This window comes from Microcaecilia unicolor, chromosome 8, assembly GCF_901765095.1.
Source record: "Microcaecilia unicolor chromosome 8, aMicUni1.1, whole genome shotgun sequence".
NCBI lineage: Eukaryota > Metazoa > Chordata > Amphibia > Gymnophiona > Siphonopidae > Microcaecilia > Microcaecilia unicolor.
The window spans coordinates 161,425,502-161,450,551 of record NC_044038.1 but is presented as its reverse complement, the minus strand read 5'-3'; the positions used below and the strand labels follow the sequence as shown (position 1 = coordinate 161,450,551).

Below are 25,050 nucleotides of genomic sequence, written 5' to 3'. Positions count from 1 at the left end.
TTGACTCAAGAACCAAATATCACATTGTTGCCAAATAAGCCAGTTAATGGTTTCCCTACCAATCATTAAATGTTTATTGTTCCACAAGACCAGATTACACAACAATTCCTCTGATTGAGGAAGTGACTGTGTTAAAGCTGCAAAAGCGGTGATTGTGGTATGAATAACCGCTCTATTGATTGGAAGTAAGCTTTTGCAGCTTTTAGGCCCCATTGAAACAGGTGGGGAATCAGGAGACGAAAGGCAAATTTTGGTTCCAAACAAGGCAACTTTATTGCTAGCAAGTGAACAGCACCGAGTAGTCTCGGGACACTGTGTGTCATAAATCATCTGACACTTACATTTATACTCCCCTCCTGGGCCTGCGCATTTGGCCCCTTACACGCCACAACCGACATGCGCAGTAAACATTTGTAGTTCTTACAGTACAAAATTGTAGTCCCAGTACGTACACACGTCATAACACTGAAATGATACTGGCAAGAAAAACGAAACTTAGCAGCTTATTCTTCACACACACACAATGCTCCTTTCTAGCACAGGAGATAAGGTTCGTTCGGCTCAGGAATGCAGGGCGGGGTGTCAGCACCCACCAAGGTCGTCTATTCAGATGGCGCTGCTACATGCAAGCTGGTCTTGTATAGGCCTTGCAAACTACTGTTACAAGCTATATGTCTAATAGCCCTGCATTCTATCTTTACATTAGTAAACAGCAAACTTCTTTCGTTAGCAAACAGTAAAACTGGATAAGGCACAAATGTCCAGTGCAGTGATAAGGTGTGGCTAAACAGCCAAAAGCAGAGGTAGAGTGCATAAGTATAAGTCCATCAGTAGGCACAAAAACATGAGGTTGTCCTGTTGCTCAGTAGTATTCATAGTATTCGAGCAGTATCCGGCGTTCCACTCCTTCACCATGTCTGCCAACATCAGATCAATTGGGATAAATCAGAGTGTCTCCTGCTACAAGATGATATCATGACTCAAGAACTGAGTTTATTCCCATTTAAAACACAAATATCATTTATAAAATACCTAGGCCTATATTTGGGAAGGTCCCTGCAAGAGACCATTACTAGAAATGCTGAATCAGTTATGAATTCCACTAAAGCTGCAATAACCAAATGGTCTCCCCTGTTTCTCAGTTGGTAGGGCAGGCTGGAAACCATTAAAATGACTTTGAACCCAAGAATTAACTATGTGTTGAGTATGCTCCCAGCCCAGCCCCATTCCCCAATAGTTTTTTCTACAAAATAGACCAGATTTTTTCTCAATTTCTATGGAAATGTCCCCCCCCCCCCCCCCCCCCCCCCGAATCTCACTTCGCACTTTGAAGTTACCAAAGCAGAAAGGGGGAGTCAACTTTCCTGACTTTTCTTTGTATCATCATTCTTTTATTTTGTCAAAAGGATATTATTGGTTTTTAAATGATTGCTCTTTCAGATTTTTTTTTCCAATAAAACGAGAAAATGTTAATTAAAAAAAAAAAAAAAATTATATCGCTGCGAGCAGGGTTCGAACCTGCGCGGGGAGACCCCATTGGATTTCAAGTCCAACGCCTTAACCACTCGGCCATCACAGCAGTGATAAATTGGTGTGGAAATAAGTTTTACAAAGAACACATTAGTGCGCAACGCTTTCCGATCAGTTTTCATATGCAAAAACATATGAACTAAGATATACATAGGATTGTACAATTGTACTTATAATCACTTGTCTTTGGATATTACGATTTTATCAATATTCTGTTATACTTTACTACAAAATTCAAACACCAAAATTTATTACAAACAAAAATGGCTGACTGTAATCGGGAGACCAGGACCATGGCAGCTTGTCTCTGTTCGCCGGCTAGCCGGGTAACAGAAGCACAACCGCGACGAGGAGTCACTTAACAATCAGCGCGTATGTCTGAAAAAGAAAAAGGAGCCAACAGAGCACAACCGCAGCATCAATGGCAAGGAAGTGCAAAGTGATTACATGCACCCTCCCGCAAGCTACGAAGAGAGAGCGAGCACATGCGCCGTCCATCTGCCTTGTTGCTTCGTGTAGATTGGCATAAAATAAAAGCTGCACCCCCCCCCCCCAAATCAAACACAACATTCGCAGACCCAATCTGTTATTTTAAGGCACTTATGAATGAATGTACCCAAAATAACACTTTCAGAATTGGAATCCAACAGCCTCGCTCGCTCGCTGCTTGCTTCTTTACATATTGATTATGTTAGTAGTCATGCGCACCTAACCACCAATGGAAATAGATCATCATAATTTGTTTTTAAAAAGTATGTTCTTTTTCCGACAGTAGAGGGTAGCAAATCTCAGCAGAAATTAAATTGTGCTTGGATATAGCTTTTGCAAGTGGACTGAGTTACGTACGGGCACAGCAAGTCTCCCTTGCACTGCGGCGAAGAGCTTTAAAAATACCAGGGTTTCTGGTTTTGCTGCAAATGTTTGTCTCCTTGGAGGGTGAAGGTATTATTTTAGAAAATTAGAAAATTGTATAAAATATATCGCTGCGAGCAGGGTTCGAACCTGCGCGGGGAGACCCCATTGGATTTCAAGTCCAACGCCTTAACCACTCGGCCATCACAGCAAGAATGACGAAATAATTGCTAGTAAAATATATAAATAAGTTATTATGCCACGGAATAGCTACTGCATATAGTGTTCCTGCTGTCTTGTGTCCGTTGTGCTTAGAAATAAGATGCACTTCTATTGATCTCTGCAATTAGTGCAGAAAGGTTGTTAGCATTGGAAAGAGGGCACCATGATGAATGCAAGCTCAGCTGAGGCAAGTGGAATTGTTGGGGGAAACGAGAGAGAGAGAGTTAGGACACCCCATGCATCAACAGGCGGCATGCTTAAAACAAACTATAGGAGTATTTTTTACTGAATGCACAGTCAATCTATGGAATTTGTTGGCAAGATATGGTCTAGCATAGATGGATTTAAAAGGGGATTGGACACCTTCCTGGCAGATAAGTTGATAAACCACTATTATTAGACAGGAAGACTTGGCAAAGCTACTGCTTATTCCTGAGACCAACCAACAAGGAATGGACTCATCTTTTGGGATCTGGCAGTTTATTTGTGACCTGGATTTATGAAATTGATTGAAAACAAATCATAGAAATGTTTTGTTTTTTCTCACATAGCAGCAGGGCATAATTACAGTCTGGAATCTGTTTCATAAGATTAACACAACAGGATTCAAAAATGGTTTAGACAAGTTGCTGGAGAAAAAGTCCATAGCATTTATTATCCAGGTAGACTTGGGAAAGCCATCGCAGAAATGAGCCTTGAGAAATAGATCATCTTTTTGGGATCTGTTGGGTACTTGTGACCTGGGACTGGCCACTGTCAGACACAGAATGCTGGGCTTCATGGACCTTGGTCTGACTCAACATGGTTATTCTTATGGATTTGCCACTATGAAAGACAGGATGCTGCGCTTGATGAAGGTTTGTTCTGACCCAGGATTGCACAGCTTATATTCTTATGTAGTGAACAAGGGCCAAGCTCTGGAAGGGGCAATGTGGGAGGTGGCTCCTGGGAAGAGACATAGTAACATAGTAGATGACGGCAGAAAAAGACCTGCACGGTCCATCCAGTCTGCCCAACAAGATAACTCATATTTGCTACTTTTTGTGTATACCCTACTTTAATTTGTACCTGTGCTCTTCAGGGCACAGACCGTATAAGTCTGCCCAGCACTAGCCCCGCCTCCCAACCACCAGCCCCGCCTCCCAACCACCAGCTCTGGCACAGACCGTATAAGTCTGGCCAGCACTATCCTCGCCTCCCAACCACCAGCCCCGCCTCCCGATCTTGACTAAGCTCCTGAGGATCCATTCCTTCGGCACAGGATTCCTTTATGCTTATCCCACGCATGTTTGAATTCCGTTCCCGTTTTCATTTCCACCACCTCCCGCGGGAGGGCATTCCAAGCATCCACTACTCTCTCCGTGAAAAAATACTTCCTGACATTTTTCTTGAGTCTGCCCCCCTTCAATCTCATTTCATGTCCTCTCGTTCTACCATCTTCCCATCTCCGGAAAAGGTTAGTTTGCGGATTAATACCTTTCAAATATTTGAACGTCTGTATCATATCACCCCTGTTTCTCCTTTCCTCCAGAGTATACATGTTTAGTTCAGCAAGTCTCTCCTCATACGTCTTGTAACGCAAATCCCATACCATTCTCGTAGCTTTTCTTTGCACCGCTTCAATTCTTTTTACATCCTTAACAAGATATGGCCTCCAAAACTGAACACAATACTCCAGGTGGGGCCTCACCAACGACTTATACAGGGGCATCAACACCCCCTTTCTTCTACTGGTCACACCTCTCTCTATACAGCCTAACAACCTTCTAGCTACGGCCACCGCCTTGTCACACTGTTTTGTTGTCTTCAAATCAGGGGCGTAGCCAGACACCCAATTTTGGGTGGGCCTGGGCCCAAGATGGGTGGGCAGAACTCCACCTTGTCCCACAAATGATTTGGTCTCTCCCTCTCTCGCCTGCATGCCATATGGTCTCTCAAACATCCCCCCTCCCCTGTATACCTTTTAAATAGCAGATTTTCACTTTCAGCGAGCAGCAACAAATACACACTGCTCATGTTGGCCCCACAGCCTTCCCTCCGATACAACTTCCTGTTTCCGCATAGGCGGGAATACATCAGAGGGAAGGCTGTGGGGCCGGTGCGAGCAGTATGTAACAGTCGCTGCTCGCTGCAGGCAAAGATCTGCTATTTACAACGAATGGAGGAACAGTTGTTGGGAGTTTTCGGCTGATGGGGTTTGGGGATCTCTGCCAGCCACATCATAGGTGTGCTGCTACTGGGTGGGCCTGAGCCCAAAGTAGGCGGGCCTGAGCCCACCCAAGCCCACCCTTGGCTACGCCACTGCTTCAAATCCTCAGATACTATCACCCCAAGATCCCTCTCTCTGCCCATACCTATCAGACTCTCCCCGCCTAACACATACGTCTCCCGTGGATTTCTATTCCCTAAGTGAATCACTTTGCATTTCTTCGCATTGAATTTTAATTGCCAAACCTTAGTCCATTCTTCTAGCTTCCTCAGATCCTTTTTCATGTTTTCCACTCCCTCCTGGGTGTCCACTCTGTTACAGATCTTAGTATCATCCGCAAATAGGCAAACTTTACCTTCTAACCCTTCGGCAATGTCACTCACAAATATATTGAACAGAATCAAGACCAAGGTAAAAAAGGTAGGAAGCAGAGAATCTGGGAGGATGGTAAATGCATACATTAAAAAAAATAGCTTCAAAGGAGGATATCAGATGCAAAGTTCACACAGGACACAGTTATCCCTATATGGCCAGCCTTGCACCCAGAGCACCAAACTTAAGAATCAGAAAAATATGATCACACAAGTCTTGCTTGCACAGTTTGTTTTCTGATGAATTGCTCTTTTCCAAATGCTGCCAAAATATAAATCCTGCTTGGACAGAAGATGCCATCTGCCAGTGGCGTAGCCAAGGGTGGGCCCAGGCCCACCCACTTTGGGCTCAGGCCCACCCAGTAACAGCATACCTGTGAAGGATCCCCAAGCCCCACCAGCCGAAAACTAACAACTGTCCCTCCTGCATACCTTGTAAATAGCAGATTTTCATCTGCAGTGAGCAGTGACTGATACATAGTACTTGCACTGACCCCACAGCCTTTCCTCTGATGTATTCCCGCCTATGCGGAAACAGGAAGTTGCATCAGAGGGAAGGCTGTGGGGCCAACATGAGCAGCATGTATTAGTTGCTGCTCGCTGACGGTGAAAATCTGCTATTTAAAAGGTATTTGTGTTTGGTGGTGGTGGTGGGTGGATATTGGAGAGACCATATAACATGCAGGCAAGAGAGGGAGAGACCAAATCACTTGTGGGACAAGGCGGACTTCTGCCCACCAATCTTGGGCCCAGACCCACCCAAAATTGGGTGTCTGGCTACGCTCCTGCCCTCTGCAAATCCGTCTGAGTGCCCAGTTTTAAGACAGTTTGCATCTTATCACTCCACTCATAGGCGCCCCGTATAAGAGGCTTGGGGAGGCTAAGCCTCCCCAGCCCAAATACAACATGGGCTCTGCACGTCGCTGCCTGGCAGATTGCCGGTTCCTGCCCGAAAGAAGCTGGCACTTCCCTTCCATGCTGCCCTGCCACCAAACCCGCTGCCTCTCCGATTCAGTGGCAATCGGCAAACAAACACTGTGCACGGAGCCATAGAGCTCAGCATGGCATCGCTGACAGCTCTTCCGGTCCCACCCTCTATGATGCAACGGTTGCATCATAGAGGGTGGGACCGGAAGAGCTGTCAGCGATGCCATGCTGAGCTCTATGGCTCCGTGCACAGTGTTTGTTTGCCGATCGCCACTGAATCAGAGAGGCAGCGGGTTTGGCGGCAGGGCAGCATGGAAGGGGAAGTTCCAGCTTCTTTTTCTTTTTGCAGCTAGGCCAGGGGGAAGAAAAAAGAGGAGAGAATGCTGGAGGCAGGAAATGGGAGGAAACAGAGGATGGGGAGGGAAGAGGAAGAGGCACAATGTTGGATACTGGAGGGGGGGGGGAAGACAGAAGCAAGGCTAGATGTTGGATATTTGGGGGGGAGGCAGACAGAAGCAAGGCTAGATGTTTTGGGGGAGAAGAGGCAGATGGGCAAAGCTGGATATTAGGGGGAGAGAAGAAACAGGAGCAAAAAGCTGGATATTGAGGGGGGGGGGAAGAGAGAGAGGAGCAAAGCTGGATAGTGAAAAGAAAAACAGGCAGTGGAAGAAGAGAGGCTGAGGTGTAAAGTGAAGAGAGAGAGGGAGGAGCAATGCTGGAAGGTGGGGGAGAGAGACAGAGAAGAGATCTGTATGGTATGTGAGGTGGGAGAGAGAGAGGAGATCCTGAGTGCCTGGGGTAGGGGAAGAGAGAGAAGAGATATGGCAGGGAGAGGGAAGAAATATGGAGGGAGAGAAACAGAGAGGAAATTATGGCAGGCAGGGAGAGAGACACACACACACACACACACAAGATCCTGGATGGTGGGGTGGGAGAGAGAGAGAAACAGATCCGATATGGCTGAGGGGGAGTTCAGACGGACACGCACACACCCTGGGTGAGGGAAAAAGATGGAAAACAGGGAAAATGAAGCATGGATAAGTCTGAGTGGTCAGAGAGGCAGAAAAATGGAAGAAAGCAGAAAAGAAAATATCAGTGTCGGAGATGGATGTAGTAGAAGATGTGAAGAAGACATACGAAGCGAGAAAAATTATAAATGGACAAGAGATATGGAAAGAGTTAAAAGACAGAAAGGCAGTAACCAGAGACTGCAACCTGCACAATTAGAAAAATTAGATGCCAGATAGCAAAGGTAAAATTATTTTTAATGTAGAATGAAGTAGCCATGTTAGTCCACTTTACAGGTTAATAATAAATAAAAATAAAACAAAACATGTAAAATAAGATGACAGCTTTTTATTGGACTAAATACATTTTTGACTTGCTTTCAGAGGTCTAAATCTCCTTCCTCAGGTTAGTAAACTCCAAAAAGCTAGTCAAAAAATGTATTAAATTAGTTAAATTTGCTTTATAGGTCCTGAGTGACTTTTTTAAGGTTTTGCATTACTTTTCAATATGCCTAATATTAGAATTTGGACTTAATTTAGCTCATAGCTTTCTCAGTAGTAGCTCAACTTTCACTTGCTAACATTGAATTTCACTAATTGGGATGGTACTTTTCACGTTTGGGATGGGACACCCTTGGTATCTGTGCACTCTGGAAATTGGACCTTAGTACTGGTGCTTTTGTGTCATCCAAAAGTTCTGACTGCCTATTCTATAGAAATGCACTTTCCTTCCAACTATACTGTTCAGCCATCAAGCTCTCAGACAGTTTGAGCAACCATGTTATTCTTTGACATATGATACATATCTAATATCTAAATTTAATAAAAGGTATTACTTGTTACTATTTTACTTATTTTTTTTTTCTGTGTTGTCAGATAATTATGGATGTAAGCCCCACCCCCTTTAGCCTCCCCAAACAGTTGGGCCACCGACCGCCTATGACTCCACTTTTGCTCTTACCTTAAATCTGGCTCTCAACCTAGGAGAAAACCGTAGAGCCTTTAGCATTGCTGCTTTGATGTTTAGATTTTGCTTCATGTTTGCTGTGGTGGAACTGCTGACAAAGAGGTAATAAACAGAAGTTGTCAGCCCTTCACAGGAAAAGTCAAGCCTCCTATGACTCAGAAGACTCTACGCCTTCCCTTTCTTGAACTGTCTCATGTTGCATCTGGACCTTACGTACTGCAAAACAGAAACGGGGTCTTTATTGCTAAATGAATGTGCCACTCTTTGCTGTTAAGTTTACATCCCATCTTCACACAGGCAGAAACCATGTCAAAATCTTGCTTTGTCCAGCTCTGTGCCACAGTGCTGCTGCTACCAGGTAAACACCAAGACAGTAGGAAAGAGGAATGAGGGCTGGGGGAGATGCAATAAATTGTACATTCATCTGTTTGCAATAGATATTTTACCTACATGTTATTTATTTGGATTTAGCTCAGGTTTTATCATTGGTAGTTCAAAGCAAGTTAAATTCAGGTTTAGAAGATCTTTCCCTGTCCCTGGAGGGGGAACCCGAGGCATAGGTTTTGGTGACTAACTTTCATAATCTTTTTGTAATTATTCCTGTTAACGATGTATTTAGGCAAAGACAATTTAAGCGTGGTCAGACTAAAATAATTGCAACAATTTTTGCTAAGGATGCAGAGAAAGCTCCAGTTTCTTTCATTTATGCGGCATTAAAGACAGAGACTTCAAGTGCAGTGCCGAAACTTTGTCAAACAAATGAAAAGAGGAAATTCATATTTGTTTAACAGTAAAACAATTCACACATCGTTTCACACATACCAGAATACCAACAGGAGTATATTGTTGCATGAAGTTCAATATAAATTCCTGATGAGGCTTTATATTTCAGAGAACTGAACATTTACAGTGAAGAGACCTCAGGCAGATTTCTGCTTTAAATGTGGAGGAGTGTGGTAGCCGTGTTAGTCCACTCTTAAGGTTATCAATAGAAATCAAACAAAATAAAACATGGAAAAGAAAATAAGATAAAAAAGGTATCATCTTATTTTCTTTTCCATGTTTTATTTTGTTTGATTTCTATTGATGCTTTATATGTGGAAAGCAGAAATTTATTTATTTATTTATTGCATTTGTATCCCACATTATCCCACCTCTTTGCAGGCTCAATGTGGCTTACAATTCATCATGGGTACTGGAAAATAGAAGTGAATATACATTAGGTTTACAGAGGGTTTGTGTTACATGGTGGTGAAATACATGATGGTGTTAAAGCAAAAGACATTTTAAGACAGTTCTAAAAGTTTTACAGATTATACAGTTACACATGTTGATCTTTGTGAAATGGGCTCAGTGGATCATTGGTCTGCTGTAGTAAATCCTGGAAAACTACAATATGTGAACATGCAAGGAGGTCACTGTCGGACACGGGGCACTTGGCTCTGTGAATCTATGGCCTGCCTCCTCATGGGGTGAACGAATCGAAATCACACACACAGAAGAGTAGAAACAAGCAAGCTTCAGACTAGAGAATGACACAGGGATGGGGAACCGTAGTAACCGTGGAGATGGGGACGGGGACAGAGTTTGCGGGGTGAGTACGGGGACAAATCTCACGGGGACGGGGACAGATCCCACGGGGACGGGGCGGGGATGGGGACAGAGCCCACAGGGACGAGGACAAACTTTGTCCCTGTGTCATTTTCTAGTTGGAAAGGTGGTGGTGGTGGGAAGGAGGGTTATTATAGCTGCTCACTGTTATTATTGTTTTCTATTTGTAATTTATACACAACAGTTGCACTGCATATTGTTCCTTTTTATACTTTAATACAAAGATTTAAATATAAAATCATAAGTGTTGAAGGCTTCTGTAGATGAGGACAGAGCCTGTGGGGATGGGGTGGGGACGGGGACAGAACCTGTGGGGACGGGGTGGGGATGGAGACAGGGCCTGTGGGGATGGGGCGGGGATAGAGACAGAATCTGCTGGGATGGATGTGGACGGAGACAGAACCCATGGGGATGGGGACAAACTTTGTCCCCGTGTCATTCTCTACTTTAGACTATGTAGGGTTTTTGTTTTTGCTCCTCTTCCTCAACATGGCACATCTTATGTTTCTATATATATGTATTTCTGCCCTGCTTCATAAAACAAGGATGATGTCTAAATCTGTCATTCTAACCCATGATTTCTTCTTTCTCTGCAGGTTCCTCAGTATTTGGATTAAAGATGAGAGGGGTTGTAGGCCAGTCCGTCACTTTACCCTGTAATTATTCCACTGGAAAATATGGTGTTATTGCAATGTGCTGGGGGCGGGGTATCTGCCCTACTAGCCAATGTACAGATATGATTCTCTCAACAGATGGGTTGAAGATAAAGAAGTCAAAATCTAGCCGGTACCAGTTATATGGGAATCTCTCAGAAGGGAACGTATCCCTGACAATAGAAAATGTAACTGAAGCAGACAGTGGTGTGTACTGCTGTCGAGTGGAGATCACTGGCATATTTAATGATCTAAAAGAACATTTTGATTTGACGATAGAGAAAGGTGAGCAGACCCACCATTTTATCCTTCTCTCTTAAGTGTGGTGTGAAAGCCTCATGATTAATATTAGTGTCTGTAAAAAATATTTATTTGCATTGCAGCTCCTTGTGACTCTATTGCCCCAGGTAGAAAATTAGTACCTGTATATAATATGTAAACTGCTTTGATTGTAACCATAGAAAGGTGGTATATCAAATCTCATCCTCTTTCCCTTTCCCTTTAATTGAAATACAATCAGGGCTGGTACCAGGGGTATTGCATGCCATGTGTGAACTGTAGCCTTGTGCCGTTAAGATTTTTGTAATTAAACTCAACAGTGTTCATCACCCCAACACCACCCTTTCCAGAACAATCCTGTAGAAATACATGATTAGCGAAGAAATAGAGCAGACCAGTGTGATGGAGTTTTAACAAAATTTATTCATAAAATGGATAAAAGATATAAAAGACTCCCTATATACCCTACATGGCCATGTTTCGCCCACATAGGGGCTGGGCTGCATCAGGGACTGAATACAAACCTGCAGGTACCCTTCAGGAAAATTAGCTGTCTCATGACAACAAACCAATGCACAGTCACTGAAGAGCAGGCTGCTTCTCCTTGAATCAACCACAGCTTGCAACAAAGGCTGCTTGCATACGTAGCTTGGTAAAAGAACCCTCAGTGACTTCCTTATCTGTCTAATGGTTAGATCAACCCTGAATACGATGTGGAGAAACAGAAGCATTAATACAAAGTTAGGATTTTTCAGTAAGCATAGGGTGCAAAAATCTAGGGGCAGCATGTAGAACACAGAGTCTAGTCTCCCAGCAGTTGCCACCCTTCTTCCATTGTGGCCTGGGGGGCTGAAGTGAGCACTGTGCCCCTCTGATGCAACCCACTAGAACCATACAGTAAAGGCAGAAAGTGCTCAATGAGTCTCCAGTGAATTAGTGAACTTCCACCCCAAAAAAACAGAGTAAGGAAAGATTTCTCCCTGCAAAATTTATACACCCTTGGAGATGCAACACACAGTTCACCAGGGATCAGCTACATATATGTTAACTGTTTTCGATTAATATTTCATACAGAACGTTAGCTAGAGTATGTCAACACTTGCAGATGTACAACCTGTCCTTATTTCAGTTTTTTTTCCTTCTGCTTTGATTCTAGCCCTAAACAAGATTTCCACCTTGGCTCCTGGAAATCAGATGTCTGAACATTATACAGGTAATGATGCTGTAGAGTAGTACAACCTGAACCTTAACTCAGTGCTCAAAAGATAATCACCTAAAAAATCATCTTAACAATACAAGGGACCCTTTTACTAAATCATGGTAAAATTTGCAGTTACTGCGACTTAATGTGGGATTTTACCGCACAGTAGCTGAAAATTTAACATAGCACTAATTGGGGTTTTTCCAAGTATTTTCTATAGCAGGTCATGTATTAACATTCATATTAACAGGCGGTATCTGCTCCCAGTTAACATAGAAGCACTTAGCACCTCATGTTTAGGAGATGGTAGGTGGACCTGTGTTAACACTGCATTAGTTGGATAGCATATGATGTGCAGAGTGCCAACTACCAAAAACCTTTCATGCCCACTCTCCGCCCATGCCATGCCCCTGACATAAAAAGCATTTAACATGTACGCGGTAATTCCTAAATTACCACAAGTCTTTGAAATGGGGCACGTGTTTATTATTTATTTTATATACCACCGATAACTAGGTGGTTTCCAAGAAAACATTCATAATAAAAAAAACAACAACAATATACATAACAACATCACTTAGCAATAAAAAAAAAGTCCAGTCCACAAGGGTTTAAAAAACACAATCACAAAATTTTGTGTTTTCAAATTGTGTTGTGCTTAAAGCAGTTTAGTAATAGGGGCCCCCATTTTTTTACTGGTCTGTTTAAAACTGACTGTGGTTCTTGGGAAGATCTAAAAGGCTACCTTTGGTCTGCTCAGATAGTCTAGTGGCAGTGCTATTATACACGTCCTGAAAGAACTCAGACATGAAATTGCTGATATTGTTAATGATCTGTAGCCTGTCGTTAAAATCATACATATTACCTGAAGAATGGAGGGTGGCCAATGTAGTGCTAATTTTTAAAAAGGGTTCCAGGGGTGATCTGGGAAATTACAGAGTAGTAAGCCTGAACTCAGTGCTGGGGAAAATAGTGGAAACTATTATAAAGAATAAAATTACAGAACTCAGAGACAAACATGGGTTAATGGGACAGAGTCAGCATAGGTTCAGCCAAGGGAAAGTCTTGCCTCATCAATTTGTTTAGTTTCTTTGGAGTAAATAAATAAACATGCGGATAAAGGTATGCCGATTGATGTAGTGTATCTGGATTTTCAGAAAGCCTTTGACAAAGTTCCTCATGAGAGACTCCTGAGAAAATTAAAAAGTCATGAGCTAGGAGGCAATGTCCTTCTGTGGATTAGGAATTGGTTATTGGACAGAAAACAGAGGGTAGGGTTAAATGGCCATTTTGTCAGTGGAGGAGGGTGAATAGTGGAGTGCCACAGGGATCTGTACTGGAACTGGTGCTAGTTAACATATTAATAAATGATCTGGAAAACAGAACGTCAAGAGAGGTGATTTTTTGCAGATGTCACAAAACTATTCAGAGTTGTCAAAACACATGAGGATTGTGAAAAATTGCAGGAAGGCCTTAAGAAACTGGAAGACTTGACATCCAAATGGCAGATGAAATTTAATGTGGACAAATGCAAAGTGATGTACATTGGGAAGAATAATCTGAATCATAGTTACCTGATGCTAGGGTCCACCTTAGGAGTCAGCACTCAAGAAAAAGATCCAGGTGTCATTGTAGACAGTATGCTGAAATCTTCTGCCCAGTGTGTGGTGGCAGCCAATAAAGCAAACAGGATGCTAGGAATTATTAGGAAAAGGATGCCTCTGTATCGCTCCATGGTGCGACCTCACCTTGAGTATTGTGTTCAGTTTTGGTCACTGTATCTCAAAAAAGATGTAGCGGAATTAGAAAAGGTTCAAAGAAGAGCGACCAAAATGATAAAGGGGATGGAACTCCTCTCGTATGAGGAAAGGCTAAAGAGGTTAGGGCTCCTCAGCTTGAAAAAGAGATGGCTGAGGGGGGATATGATTGAGTTCTATAAAATCCTGAATGGTGTAGAATGGGGTAGAAGTGAATCGATTGTTCACTCTTGCAAAAAGTACAAAGACTAGGGAACACTCAAATGAAATTACATGGAAATACTTTAAAAACAAATAGGAGGAAATATGTTTTCACTCAAAGAATAGTCAAGCTCTGGAACTCACTGCCGGAGGATGTGGTAACAGCTGTTAGGTTATTTGGGCTTAAAAAATGTTTGGACAAGTTCCTGGAGGAAACGTCCATAGTCTGTTATTGAGATGGACATGGGGGAAGCCACTGCTTGCCCCGGGATTGTTAGCATAGAATGTTGCTACTAATTGGGTTTCTGCCAGGTACTTGTGACCTGGCTTGGCCATTGTTGGAAACGGGATACTGGGCTAGATGGACCATTGGCTTGACCCAGTATGGTTATTCTTATGTCGACAAGAAAATGCTATAAAAGGCAAATAAGTGGCACTGCAGCATGTATTTATGACTGCTTGTGTTGATGCTGACTGGAGAAGAGCTGATACGAGAGACTGTGAGCCTAATTGCCATTTCTCTCCATTCAGGCCTGTGTCTGCAACACCTCACAATCCCACATGTACCACTAACTCTAGAGAGTCCGGCTTTCACTCCCTCTGCCCTGCCTGTTCCCACAAACCTCTCCTCATCTACCTATTCTCATACCCACCTATATGCCCCCTCCACATCCATCCCTGCCCCTGCCCCTGCCCCAACTGAATCCCTTTCTGTCTGCATCTGCCCAGCTACCTCTCATTCACTATCACCATGTCTGTCTGTGCCAGTGTGTGCATGCAAATGAGATGATGTCTATGAATAGTGTCCTGTTGTCTGTGAATGTCTGTGCTGCTGCACTATGTCTCAGTCTGGGTGTTGGTGGGTTGGGAGTATTCTGGTTGTCAGGGGTGGGAGCTGCTGGCCATGAGCTGCCAGAACATCTGAGCTGTTGTGGCCATGCTACACAAGGTTCAAACCAAATAAAAAAAATCCACGCACAAATTTTGATCTTTATCCACACCACATAATCATATTACTCTTTAGTGCATGCTACACAAGGCACAGAAGGAGGAAAGGAGGGCCAACAGGCCACTTCCTCAACACAGGTTATATAAGCCGAAGGCACAGTTCCTTAACCTCACTGATGAGCAGTGTAGAGTGTTTCCACTTCGATAAGGCAACTATTTATCATGTCTGTAACAGTTGGAGCCCCTTCCTCCGCACTATCACTCCCAGAGGACAACCCATGCCCATCTACCTAAAAGTCATATCTGCATTAGCCTTTCTTGAAACTGGCAGTTTTCAGACTGTTCAGGCAGCCACTGAAGGCCTCAGCCAGTCAGCCATGTCCTAGTTCATCGTACAGTTCCTCATAGCTCTTTTCATACATACCGCTGACTACATTGCATTCCCCCAGACAAAGCAGTAGAGACAACACACAATGACCCAATTATATGAGGTTGCCCATTTCCCCTCTGTCCTCGGTGTCATTGACTGCACCCCTGTGGCCCTCAGGCCCCTCAAAGGGAGGGAGCCCACCTACCACAATGGAGCAGCATTCCATTCTCTCAATTTTCAAGAGGTGTGCAACAAACAGGTAGAGATCACTGACACTTGGGGATACATGAGTACTTTGAGAGTGGAAAGATCACTGGCAGCACACACTACCACCACAACCCCAAATGTTCTGTGCCAGAGCTTAGCTCACATCGCCAATATGCAGGCAATGGGGGCAGTTCCCCACCACATACCCAGTTCTCCCACTCACCCCAGCTCCATGCTTTCACTCTCCCCAACTCACAAGGGCGATCAGGGCTACCAACAGAGGAGGTGGCTAAAGAGTCCCTTCATCAGACCCAGCAATAGACAGTGCACACCAGCAAACCAGAGCCTTCATCGAACGTACCTTTATACTGCTCAAGACATGCTTCAGGTGCCTAGATTGGCCCTGCTTTACAAACCATATCTGCAACGGTTGTTTCTCAGCCCACATCCCCACCATGGTGGTGACTACGAGGCCCATGATGCGCTGCATATGTATGAAGGCTGGCAGCAGGTCCTCTCTTAGAGAATCAAACTGCTGCTGGACATTATGCAGTCGCCATGGCTCAGGAGCCTCATGGTCATCACTACGGCTGTCTGGGTGTGTGTGTGTGGGGAGGGGGCACTGGTTGTAAGGGCAAGCCTGGCCCAACATGTCTGTTGTCCAGCCCCTGCAACTAATGTCCTTCAAGCTCCCAGAATCTAGTGGCCTGGTGTATCCTGTACAACCTGGCACTACAGCACAGAATACCATTCCCTGAAGGACTGCAGCCACAGGATGGGGACACAGAGGAGGAGGAGGAAAAGGTACCGCCAGCTCAGCAGCAAGCTGATCCATACTGGCAAGGCATTGCAGCAACAAATGAACTCATGTACTGATCATTTCTGTGCAGGTATATTTGCCATCTCTCAGCAAGCCAGGCATGTGTACAAACAATATCCCACATCACATAAGCCTATCCCATTTCCCATCGCTTCAGTGCTAGTCCTACCACTACCCGTTCATGCTAACCATGACCACTTCACAATCACCTCCCCTTCTGCCTCCCCCGGTACCCCCACAAGTGCTCCTCCACCCTCACCTGCACAAAAGTATCCCGTCTCGCCCCCAAAGCCCAACCTCTCCCTCTCATCCTCCCCACTCCCCTAACTCCACCTTTCCCTTCCCATGCCATCCAACCATTCCTTCCCTCTCCCACTTTCCTGACTCCCAGCTACTTTCCTCCTCCCTCTCCCTTCCCACGCCACCCAACCATTCCTTCCCTCCCCCACTTTCCTGACTCCCAGCTACTTTCCTCCTCCCTCTCCCTTCCCATGCCACCCAACCATTCCTTCCCTCCCCCACTTTCCTGACTCCCAATTACTTTCCTCCTCCCTCTCCCTTCCCACACCACCCAACCATTCCTTCCCTCCCCCATTTTCCTGACTCCCAGCTACTTTCCTCCTCCCTCTCCCTTCCCACGCCACCCAACCATTCCTTCCCTCCACCACTTTCCTGACTCCTAATTACTTTCCTCCTCCCTCTCCCTCTCCCTTCCCATGCCACCCAACCATTCCTTCCCTTCCCCACTTTCCTGACTCCCAATTACTTTCCTCCTCCCTCTCCCTTCTCTTCTGGGGTGCACCTTCCTCCCTCTTGGACACTTACTGGTCCTCAGCATGTTCTAGATTCTGGGAGGAGCTGTCACTGCTCTCAGAGCTTGAGGATGAGTCCCCGGTGTCCATTCCTGCCTCTCTGGCTGCTGCAGCAAATGCTGGGAACACCAAGGCTGATAGTGGGGCCTAACACTGTGTCATTTACTGCTGTGTATTGGACAATGTGGCATGCCTATCTTCTGGAACCCTTTGCACAGGCCCTGAGCAGTTGGCCCTTACCGACCTCTTGGGCACAGTTCTTGTCACCTGTTGCTTCCCTTGCACCTATGGGTCTGACTGGCAGTGGGGCCTCACTGGTGTTCGCAGTGGGATAGCTATAGGGCTGTCTCTCCCAGGCCGGTGTAATATGCTCCATCCTTTCACAAAGCATATCCATTCTGTAGGTCAGTGCATGCATTGCCAGTACCATCGCCTGGTTCAGCTGCATCTACTCATCAACCTTTGCCAACTGTTGCTCCATCATCACCAACATGCGCTCCTGTAGGGTCAACTTGTGCTCTCTGTGTGCCATGATGTCTCGATTTTGAGCAAGACGATCATGGGCACAAGTCACCAGTTCCTGCTGGTTTCTTGATGGGCATTTTTGGGCCCGACCACCAGCCACAGCTGCTGCCTCTATATCCAGTTCCTGATCCATGAAGGATGATGGCATGGGCAACTGAATGTCCTCAAGTTCCTTCAAACTGGCCATGGGTGGCTTCATTGTCATAGTGAACCTGGAGACACAGGATACGGAGACAATTTCTAGCACATCTGCCTGCAAGGTTTACTGCATGGATACATGAGCTCCCTACTTTCTTAGGATCCATGTACAGGTTTTCAGCTATTGATAAGAGAAAAAAATATTACATTAGTGTCCAATGGGCTTTACCCACCAATGGACATTATGCGCACCATTTTTCGATCTTTCAGGGACATATTTTGCTTGTGGGTCTTCCCTGGAACCTACCTATCCTTTATGACACACACAGCATCATCGCCACCTGTGCACATCCCTTTCCTTCCCCTCCTTAAGTATCACTAGTGCAATGAGTATGGCATGCCAGGGCATATTAGCTGATGAGTGGTAACAAGAGCCATGGGCTGGCATTAGTGCAGGCATTAAGGAGGAGATTCTCAAAACTTCAGCACTGTACTGAACAGCGCCAGAAAAATACCGCCACAACAGCATGGGGAAAGAACTCCCTAATGCTCGACGCTAATAACATGCAAATTTAGGTGCGTTTGTTAGTGTTGAGCATTAGGACTTCTGCAGGAATATTGAGCCTGGGCATGCCTAGAAGAGAGAAACGTCATCTGATTTCCATTTACGAGGCATTTCCCCCCGGTTAGAAGCAATATCATTTATTTCCATATGTCTTGAGTTATATCAGGGTTTTTCTATTTTGACCTTGTTTAGGACACAGGTTTCATTGATAGCCGAAGAGTTACTGTTCCTATCCCCCTGATCCCAGCTGCTTCCCTCAGTCTGGTAAGTTTCCTCCACCAAACTGCAAGGCAGAGTACCAAAGGTTTGTAGACTCCAGCGGTAAAGTGTTTCCTCTGGTCTTCCTATTCCTCCCCACAACTCAGCACAACCCTAATGCCAGCTTCAAGCTGGTGCATGGTTTGCCGCAGGAGGAGTGCCCTTGTCTGATGCGCTGCCCACTGAACATTGGGGGGGGGGGGGGATATTGAATGACCTTTTTAGCATATATTTGCATGCTCATTACACTCAGAACCATTAAGCTCGTTTCATGCACTCGCTGCTTCTGAGTATGTGGCACAGGCAAATGCGGACGCTAGTCTGGCGCTTATGTTCTTTAGCACCTGCATTTGCTTCTGTGCATTGGGGCCTCAAAGAATTAGGCTTGTAGGAAGTTGCACTACCCCTGGACGGCCAATGGGTGGCTTCCCTTTCACAGTGGGTTTTGGTGTGAGGGCAGTGACTGAAATTCACTTAGGTGAGGGTGGCATCTCTCCCTGTTAGATGACACTGGCAACCCACACCGTTAGCCCCCTCCTACACAATAACCAAGATGCATGGAACAGGTCTCATTTTCATGATTTCCTACACCTGTAGCCTCAAGGTTATGATGGACAGAGCAGAGAGGACAGGAGCGTGGATGCCTTTCAGCAAGGTATGACAGGTAACACTTAACCTCTTGCTCCTAGCTGACGAGATGTGTCCAGATCACCATTCCCCCACACTTCCTCCTCATCTAGTGTCTGAAGGACCTGCTGCTCTACGGCAATCAGCATTTCATTGCCAGGTTGGAAGCTGCCATTAACCTTCTCTGTGGCATTCCTACGAAGTTCCCTGCCCTTACATTTTAGGTCCTGCGCATTCCTGTTATTGGGAAATACAGCATTCAGCCAGTGACAGATCCCAATTCATGCTTTTTGTTTTGTATAGGTGCCGAGGTATTGTCTTGCCACACCAAAGAGATTGCTTTGGTGTTTGAGAACCTCCCTGACCAGCATCTCCACCTCCTCTCAGGTAAAGTTACCCTTTCAGGTCAAAACCTGTTGCTTAGGGGTCGTTATAATGTTCCCTTGGGCACAAATTTCAGAGATTGTAAAATGGCGAGCTGCATGTTTATAAAAAAAAAAACGTCAAGGTGGAAGGGTTGAAAACATTGATAATCAACATGTGGATGTTTCTGAAATTGCCGGCAACTGTGAATGTTTGAAGCCCCAAAACGTGGATGCTATTTTACAAATGGTGTATAAATGCTAGATGAAATGTACATGTTTAGCATTAATTTTGCTATTTTATTTGGATGTTTTGAGCCCTGGCTTTCTTAGCTCCACCAATAGACTCACACCAGCAATTGGCTGGACAAGTTAGCACTGTCAACAACATTCAGTACATATGTAGGCTGTGCACCCTAATAGCAGGAATTTACTTTCGAAGGCAGCCTAGGGGGAATGATTTTTTCTAATCCAGGCATTGTCCAGAGATGGGGCTGTACTTTTCATGATCATAATTTCTATGTTCCCCAGACTTAACAACAGGCCATCCGATATTCAAAGCGCCCAGAGAAACTCCTGACTATTTAAATCACTTGTATTTGGCTAACCATGAATATTCAGCACCTTAGCACCTGAGCCGAAACCGGCTAACTTACGGAGCTGGCACTTATGCAGTTAAGTACTGATATTCAGCCATTAACCGTATAGGATAACCGCAAAAATTGGGCTGGATAAAAAGCAGTTCTATTTTATGTGCTTCATCTTATGCAGTTAAGTGCTGAATATTGCCTTCAGCGGTGTACCAAGGGCGGAGTGGTAGGGGCAGTCCACCCCGTCTGCATGCTGCAGGAGGGGTGCAGGCCAGGGAGCAGCCACGTGGCTGTCGGCTTTGCCAGTTCTCTGCTCCCTCTGCCATTACTTCCTGTTTCAGGACAGAGGGAGCAGGGAACCCGTGGAGCTGACAGCCATGTGGTTGCTCCCAGCACCCCAGCAGGGGGGGGGGGGGGCTTGGAGGTGATGCCAGGGCCGTCGAGAGACTGGGCCAGGCCCGGGGCCCCACCACCGCTGCCCCTGTCCCCGCTGCCCCCCCCCCCCCGAGGTCGCTGCCGCTCCCCCCCTCCACCTGCCCCCCTCTGTCCGCCACCGGGCTGGGCCCCCTGCATTGAAATCACAGCGCCTCTCACCTCCATGTGAAAGCGCTGCAGGCAGCAGGGCAGCAGATCACCTCCCTTCAGCACTCCTTCCCTACTTGTGTCCCGCCCTCGCGGATGTTACGTTAGATGAGGGCGGGACACAGGGAGGGAATGAGGCCCAAAGGGAGGCGATCTGTTGCCCTGCTGCCTGCAGCGCTTTCACACGGAGGTGTGAGGTGCTGTGATTTCAATGCAGGGGGCCCGGCCCGGTGGCAGATGGTTGACAATGGAGGGCGGGTGGGACTGTGGCGCCGGGCCCGGAAAATTTTGTCCCCCTTGCCCCCCTCTCTCGGCGGCTATGGGTGATGCACCAGGGGATGACAACGACGCTGCACCCGGGGTGTGTCGTGCTGCACCTTGGGGGGGGGGGGGGGAGACGATGCTGCACCCAGGGGGTGGGGTGCGCAGTGGTGATCCGTCCCGGGTGGCAGTCAACCAAGGAACACCACTGATTGCATTCAACTGCATAAGTTTTAGCAGCCAACATGCAACTAGATATTGAAGTCTGGACATGGCTTGGCATTGAATACCTGGGACTACAACGGCAGTGGACATAAAAATGCTGACTACCGTTGGCTAAATATCAGTCAGAGGGAGTGCAGCAGAGGGTCTCTGGAAACACATCTGATTGAAGCAACAGAAAGCTTGCCAGTGTCAGCATCCTGTTTGCTTCTTGGTTGGGGAGGGGAGGGGCATGGGAAGAGTTGGGGGGAGGCTAGTGTTTTTGCCTTTGTAAATGTTTTTTATCTGTCTATATATGTGGTTTTAAGGAATACAGGTGTGGCTATGTATAAAGGGAGAGAGGACATTTTATCACCATGTAAATCGTTTTAGTCTGATTGGGCGAGGGGGTTATCAATGCAGGTAGGATATGTATATAAGGGGAGGGGATGTTTACATCACCTTGTACATAGTTTTGCTGTCTGCTGATAGGACAACTGCTGCATGTGTCTTTAGGGATGGATGGAGGGGCAGATATGGAGTACATGGTGTGGCACATAGGTGTGGGGTTAGTGTATTGGTAGTGACAATGAACTTGTATTGGTCCCATTCCAAAACAAAATTTACACCATAAAAACTGTACATGTCATGCCTGACATACTGGAGTCCACGTTATTTGTTTACTTGCCTCTAACAGATTACAGATAGGGCCTCTAAACATGTACATGTAAACTCAAGAACAACTACCTAAACTTCAGAAAACACTTAAAAACACATCTGTTTAAGAAGTTCTTCCCCACTACCTCTGACTAATTTCAAACTACCGAAACTTGCCAACGTGAACCTCAGAATTGGAAACAACGAAGCATGCCTCACTTTCACAGACTTCTACCCATTCCTCCACAGTACCTGTAAACACAGTCTACGTTTTGACTAACCATTTGTATTAGCACTAAAGGTCAATAAATTTGAAACTCTGTAACTTCTCCCCTTGTAACATGTAAGCCACATTGAACCTATCAATGGGTGGGAAAATGTGGGATACAAATGTAATAAAGTAAATAAATAAATAAATAAATAAATACATTGATAATTGGAGATCAAAAGGTGGTGGCTGCATACCTGATTCTTTCTTTGGGGAGGGGGAACCTTGTGGACTTGACAGCCAACTGTAATGGTGCCCTTAAAACTGTGGATGTGGGGGCTGGGATGAGGGGCCCAGAGATACAATGCCCCAAGCTGCCTCATGGCCTCTGTGGGGTTTGTTCTCAGCCCACATTCCCTCCATGGTGGTGACGAGACCCATGATGCGGTGCATACAGGGGTGTAGCTAGGTGGGGCCACGGGGGCATGGGCCCTCACAGATTTAGCCCTGGCTCCCTCTACTTTCGACCCCCATGCCGCTTTCAACTCCCTTTCCAGCCGCGACCGCCAGGTACCTTTCCTGGCGGGGGTCCCCAACCCCCGCCAGCCTTAGTCTTCTTCAGCGCCGGTCTCTGGCGCATTTGCTGATTTGTGCTGTGAATTCTGACTGATGTCCTGCATGCACTTCCTGCATGGGAATGTGCAGGATGTGCATGCAGGACGTCAGTCAGGACTCACAGCACAGATCAGTGAATGCACCGGAGACCGGTGCTGAAGAAGACTAAGGCTGAGGGGGTTGGGGACCCCTGCGTAGGTGTTGGTGTCGGCTGCGGGGCAGGGTCATCGGTGGTGGGGGGGAGGGGGGTCGAAAGTGGTGGGGGAGGATCGGCGGCGGGGGGGAGGTCGGCGGCTGGGGAGGCATGCTAAAATGTGCCCCCCACCTTGGGCTCTGGACCCCCCTCCCGCCGAGGTCTGGCTACGCCCCTGGGTGCATATGTATGAAGGCTGGCAGCAGGTCCTAAGTATATAAGTATATAAGTACATAAGTATTGCCATACTGGGAAAGACCAAAGGTCCATCGAGCCCAGCATCCTGTTTCCAACAGTGGCCAATCCAGGTCACAGATACCTGGCAAGATCCCAAAAATATACAAAACATTTTATACCACTTATCCCAGAAATAGTGTCTTTTCCCCAAGTCCATTTAATAATGGTCTATGGACTTAGAGAATCAAACTGCTGCTGGACATTATGCAATCACCATGGCTCAGGAGCCTCATGGTCATCACTATGGCTGCCTTGGTGTGTGTGGGGGGCACTGGTTTCAAGGGCAAACCTGGCCCAACATGTCTGTTGTCCAGCCCCTGCAGCTGATGTTCTTCAGGCTCACAGGATCTAGTCTTTAGTGGAACGCAGAACTTGCTGAGAAACGTAACAGTTTTGGGGCTGCTTGGCAATAGTGATTATAACATGATCACATTTCAGAAAATAACTTGAGTGAAGACACTCAAGAAATCTACTGCAACAGCATTTAACTTTCGAAAGGGAAGTATAAAATGAGGAAAATGGTTTAAAAAAAAAGCTGAAAGGAGCAGCTGCAAAGGTTCACTGGTTTCCAATGGCGTTTAGAGTAAATTACAAGGGTATACTTATGATATTTACAATTGCACATAATCTCTTCTCCCACGGTGTGTCCTCATTTTGATTCCTTGACTAGATTGAATTCACAAAACACATTTATTAATCTGCCATTAAATGTAGTTGGGAGCAGCACTGGAGGTAGGGCATTTTCAATCTATGCATCCAGATTATAAGATATGTTACCTAATGAACTTTGAGCTATGGTGAATGTTTGTGCTTTTAGGAAAGGACTGAAGACCTATCTGTTTAGATAGGCATTTGTTTAACTGTCTGGATGCACTTTGGATGCCGATAATTCTGTTATGTGCATTTTTGTGTCCTAATTATGTCCATATTGTTTGTCTATACTATGTGTGTTCATTGTACCTTGCCGTGAACTGTGGTGACTAGGCGAGTCATAAGTCCATCCAATAAATAAATTGTCTTCAAACTCTATACTTTTTGTTAAGTGAGAAATGGCTTGCGCAATATGGATATCCATTTTCAGATTGCTGTATACGTACCAGAGACTAAACACTAATCCTGCATTCCTGTTTTACTGCTCTAAATCCCTTATGTTACAATATTCTCTTTAAACAGGTGGTGGGGATTTCAGCTTGACCTCTGCCCCTGTTTCTTCATGGAAGATTTCAGTTTCTGGCCAAGAATCGCATAACACCGTGAGTATCTCTTTCTCTCTACCTTCATGGAACTGTTCCTCGGTGTTTCTTTTCTAGAGTCATGGATATCAGTGCTATCACAGAGGCTGTAGCACTGTGAAAATATTCCACTTTCTGTAAAGTTAATTGATGCTAATGTTAAGGAAAGGTGAGAATGTCATTGTTACCACAGCCTTAAATAATGTTAAAACCTAATTGTTTGAGGATTTGTTGGCCTGTAATATAAAATAACATTTTTTTCCTGTTCTCTGTAGTTTATCCTGGGCTAATGAAATAATTTAACAATTAGTGACCAGCCATGTAACAGAGACTCCTGTATCACAGTAAAATTCAAGTAATAAAATTGAAGCCCATGGAGTATAATAATAGGGGTAATAATATGTAGAATTTATTGCACTTTTTTATTGATTGGGGGTGCTAAACCCAATGGAAAGTATCCCATCCCTGGATACAGTCAAGGAGTTTGCTACATATTAGGGGTGCTCAAGCAGCCATAACACCCACAGAGCTGGCTTCTATGCTTGTTTGTGTCAAGAATGGCTTTGTTACATGTTGCAAGAATAATATAAGAAAAAGGCTCCATAGCTTGAAAATGATAATAGTAGAGAACTGCTGGTGAAATTTGTTTTACTTATAAATATTATTAAAGTGAAGGAAAATGCCTCAGAGAGCTCAAAATCTTATAGATTTACAGAGCTGACAGGATCAAATGATGGTCTCTTCATCATTGGCAAAAAACCTTCACCTTTAAAATTATCCCTTTTAGCTTAACACTTTTTAAATATTTTTTTAGTACTTTAAAAATATTTTTCAGCTTATCATGAAAGCAAAAAT

The 25,050-nt window shown here is 45.2% G+C and overlaps 1 protein-coding gene and 2 non-coding genes across 3 annotated transcripts in view; 1 reads left to right on the top strand and 2 right to left on the bottom strand.

The window, feature by feature from the left end:
- Positions 1-1,497: 1,497 nt before the first annotated feature.
- TRNAS-UGA lies at positions 1,498-1,579 on the bottom strand. The gene has a single exon. It is a non-coding gene; the product is annotated as a tRNA-Ser (tRNA).
- A 932-nt stretch (positions 1,580-2,511) lies between these two features.
- On the bottom strand, positions 2,512-2,593 carry TRNAS-UGA. The gene has a single exon. It is a non-coding gene; the product is annotated as a tRNA-Ser (tRNA).
- Positions 2,594-8,300: 5,707 nt separating this feature from the next.
- Positions 8,301-25,050, top strand: part of HAVCR2 (hepatitis A virus cellular receptor 2) — a 30,977-nt gene continuing 14,227 nt past the window's right edge. The window contains exons 1-4 of the mRNA XM_030212139.1: positions 8,301-8,443; positions 10,293-10,634; positions 11,785-11,841; positions 24,137-24,216. Coding sequence (XP_030067999.1) covers positions 8,338-8,443; positions 10,293-10,634; positions 11,785-11,841; positions 24,137-24,216 — 585 coding nt within the window. The 5' untranslated portion in view covers positions 8,301-8,337. The remainder of the gene's footprint in view (positions 8,444-10,292; positions 10,635-11,784; positions 11,842-24,136; positions 24,217-25,050) is intronic.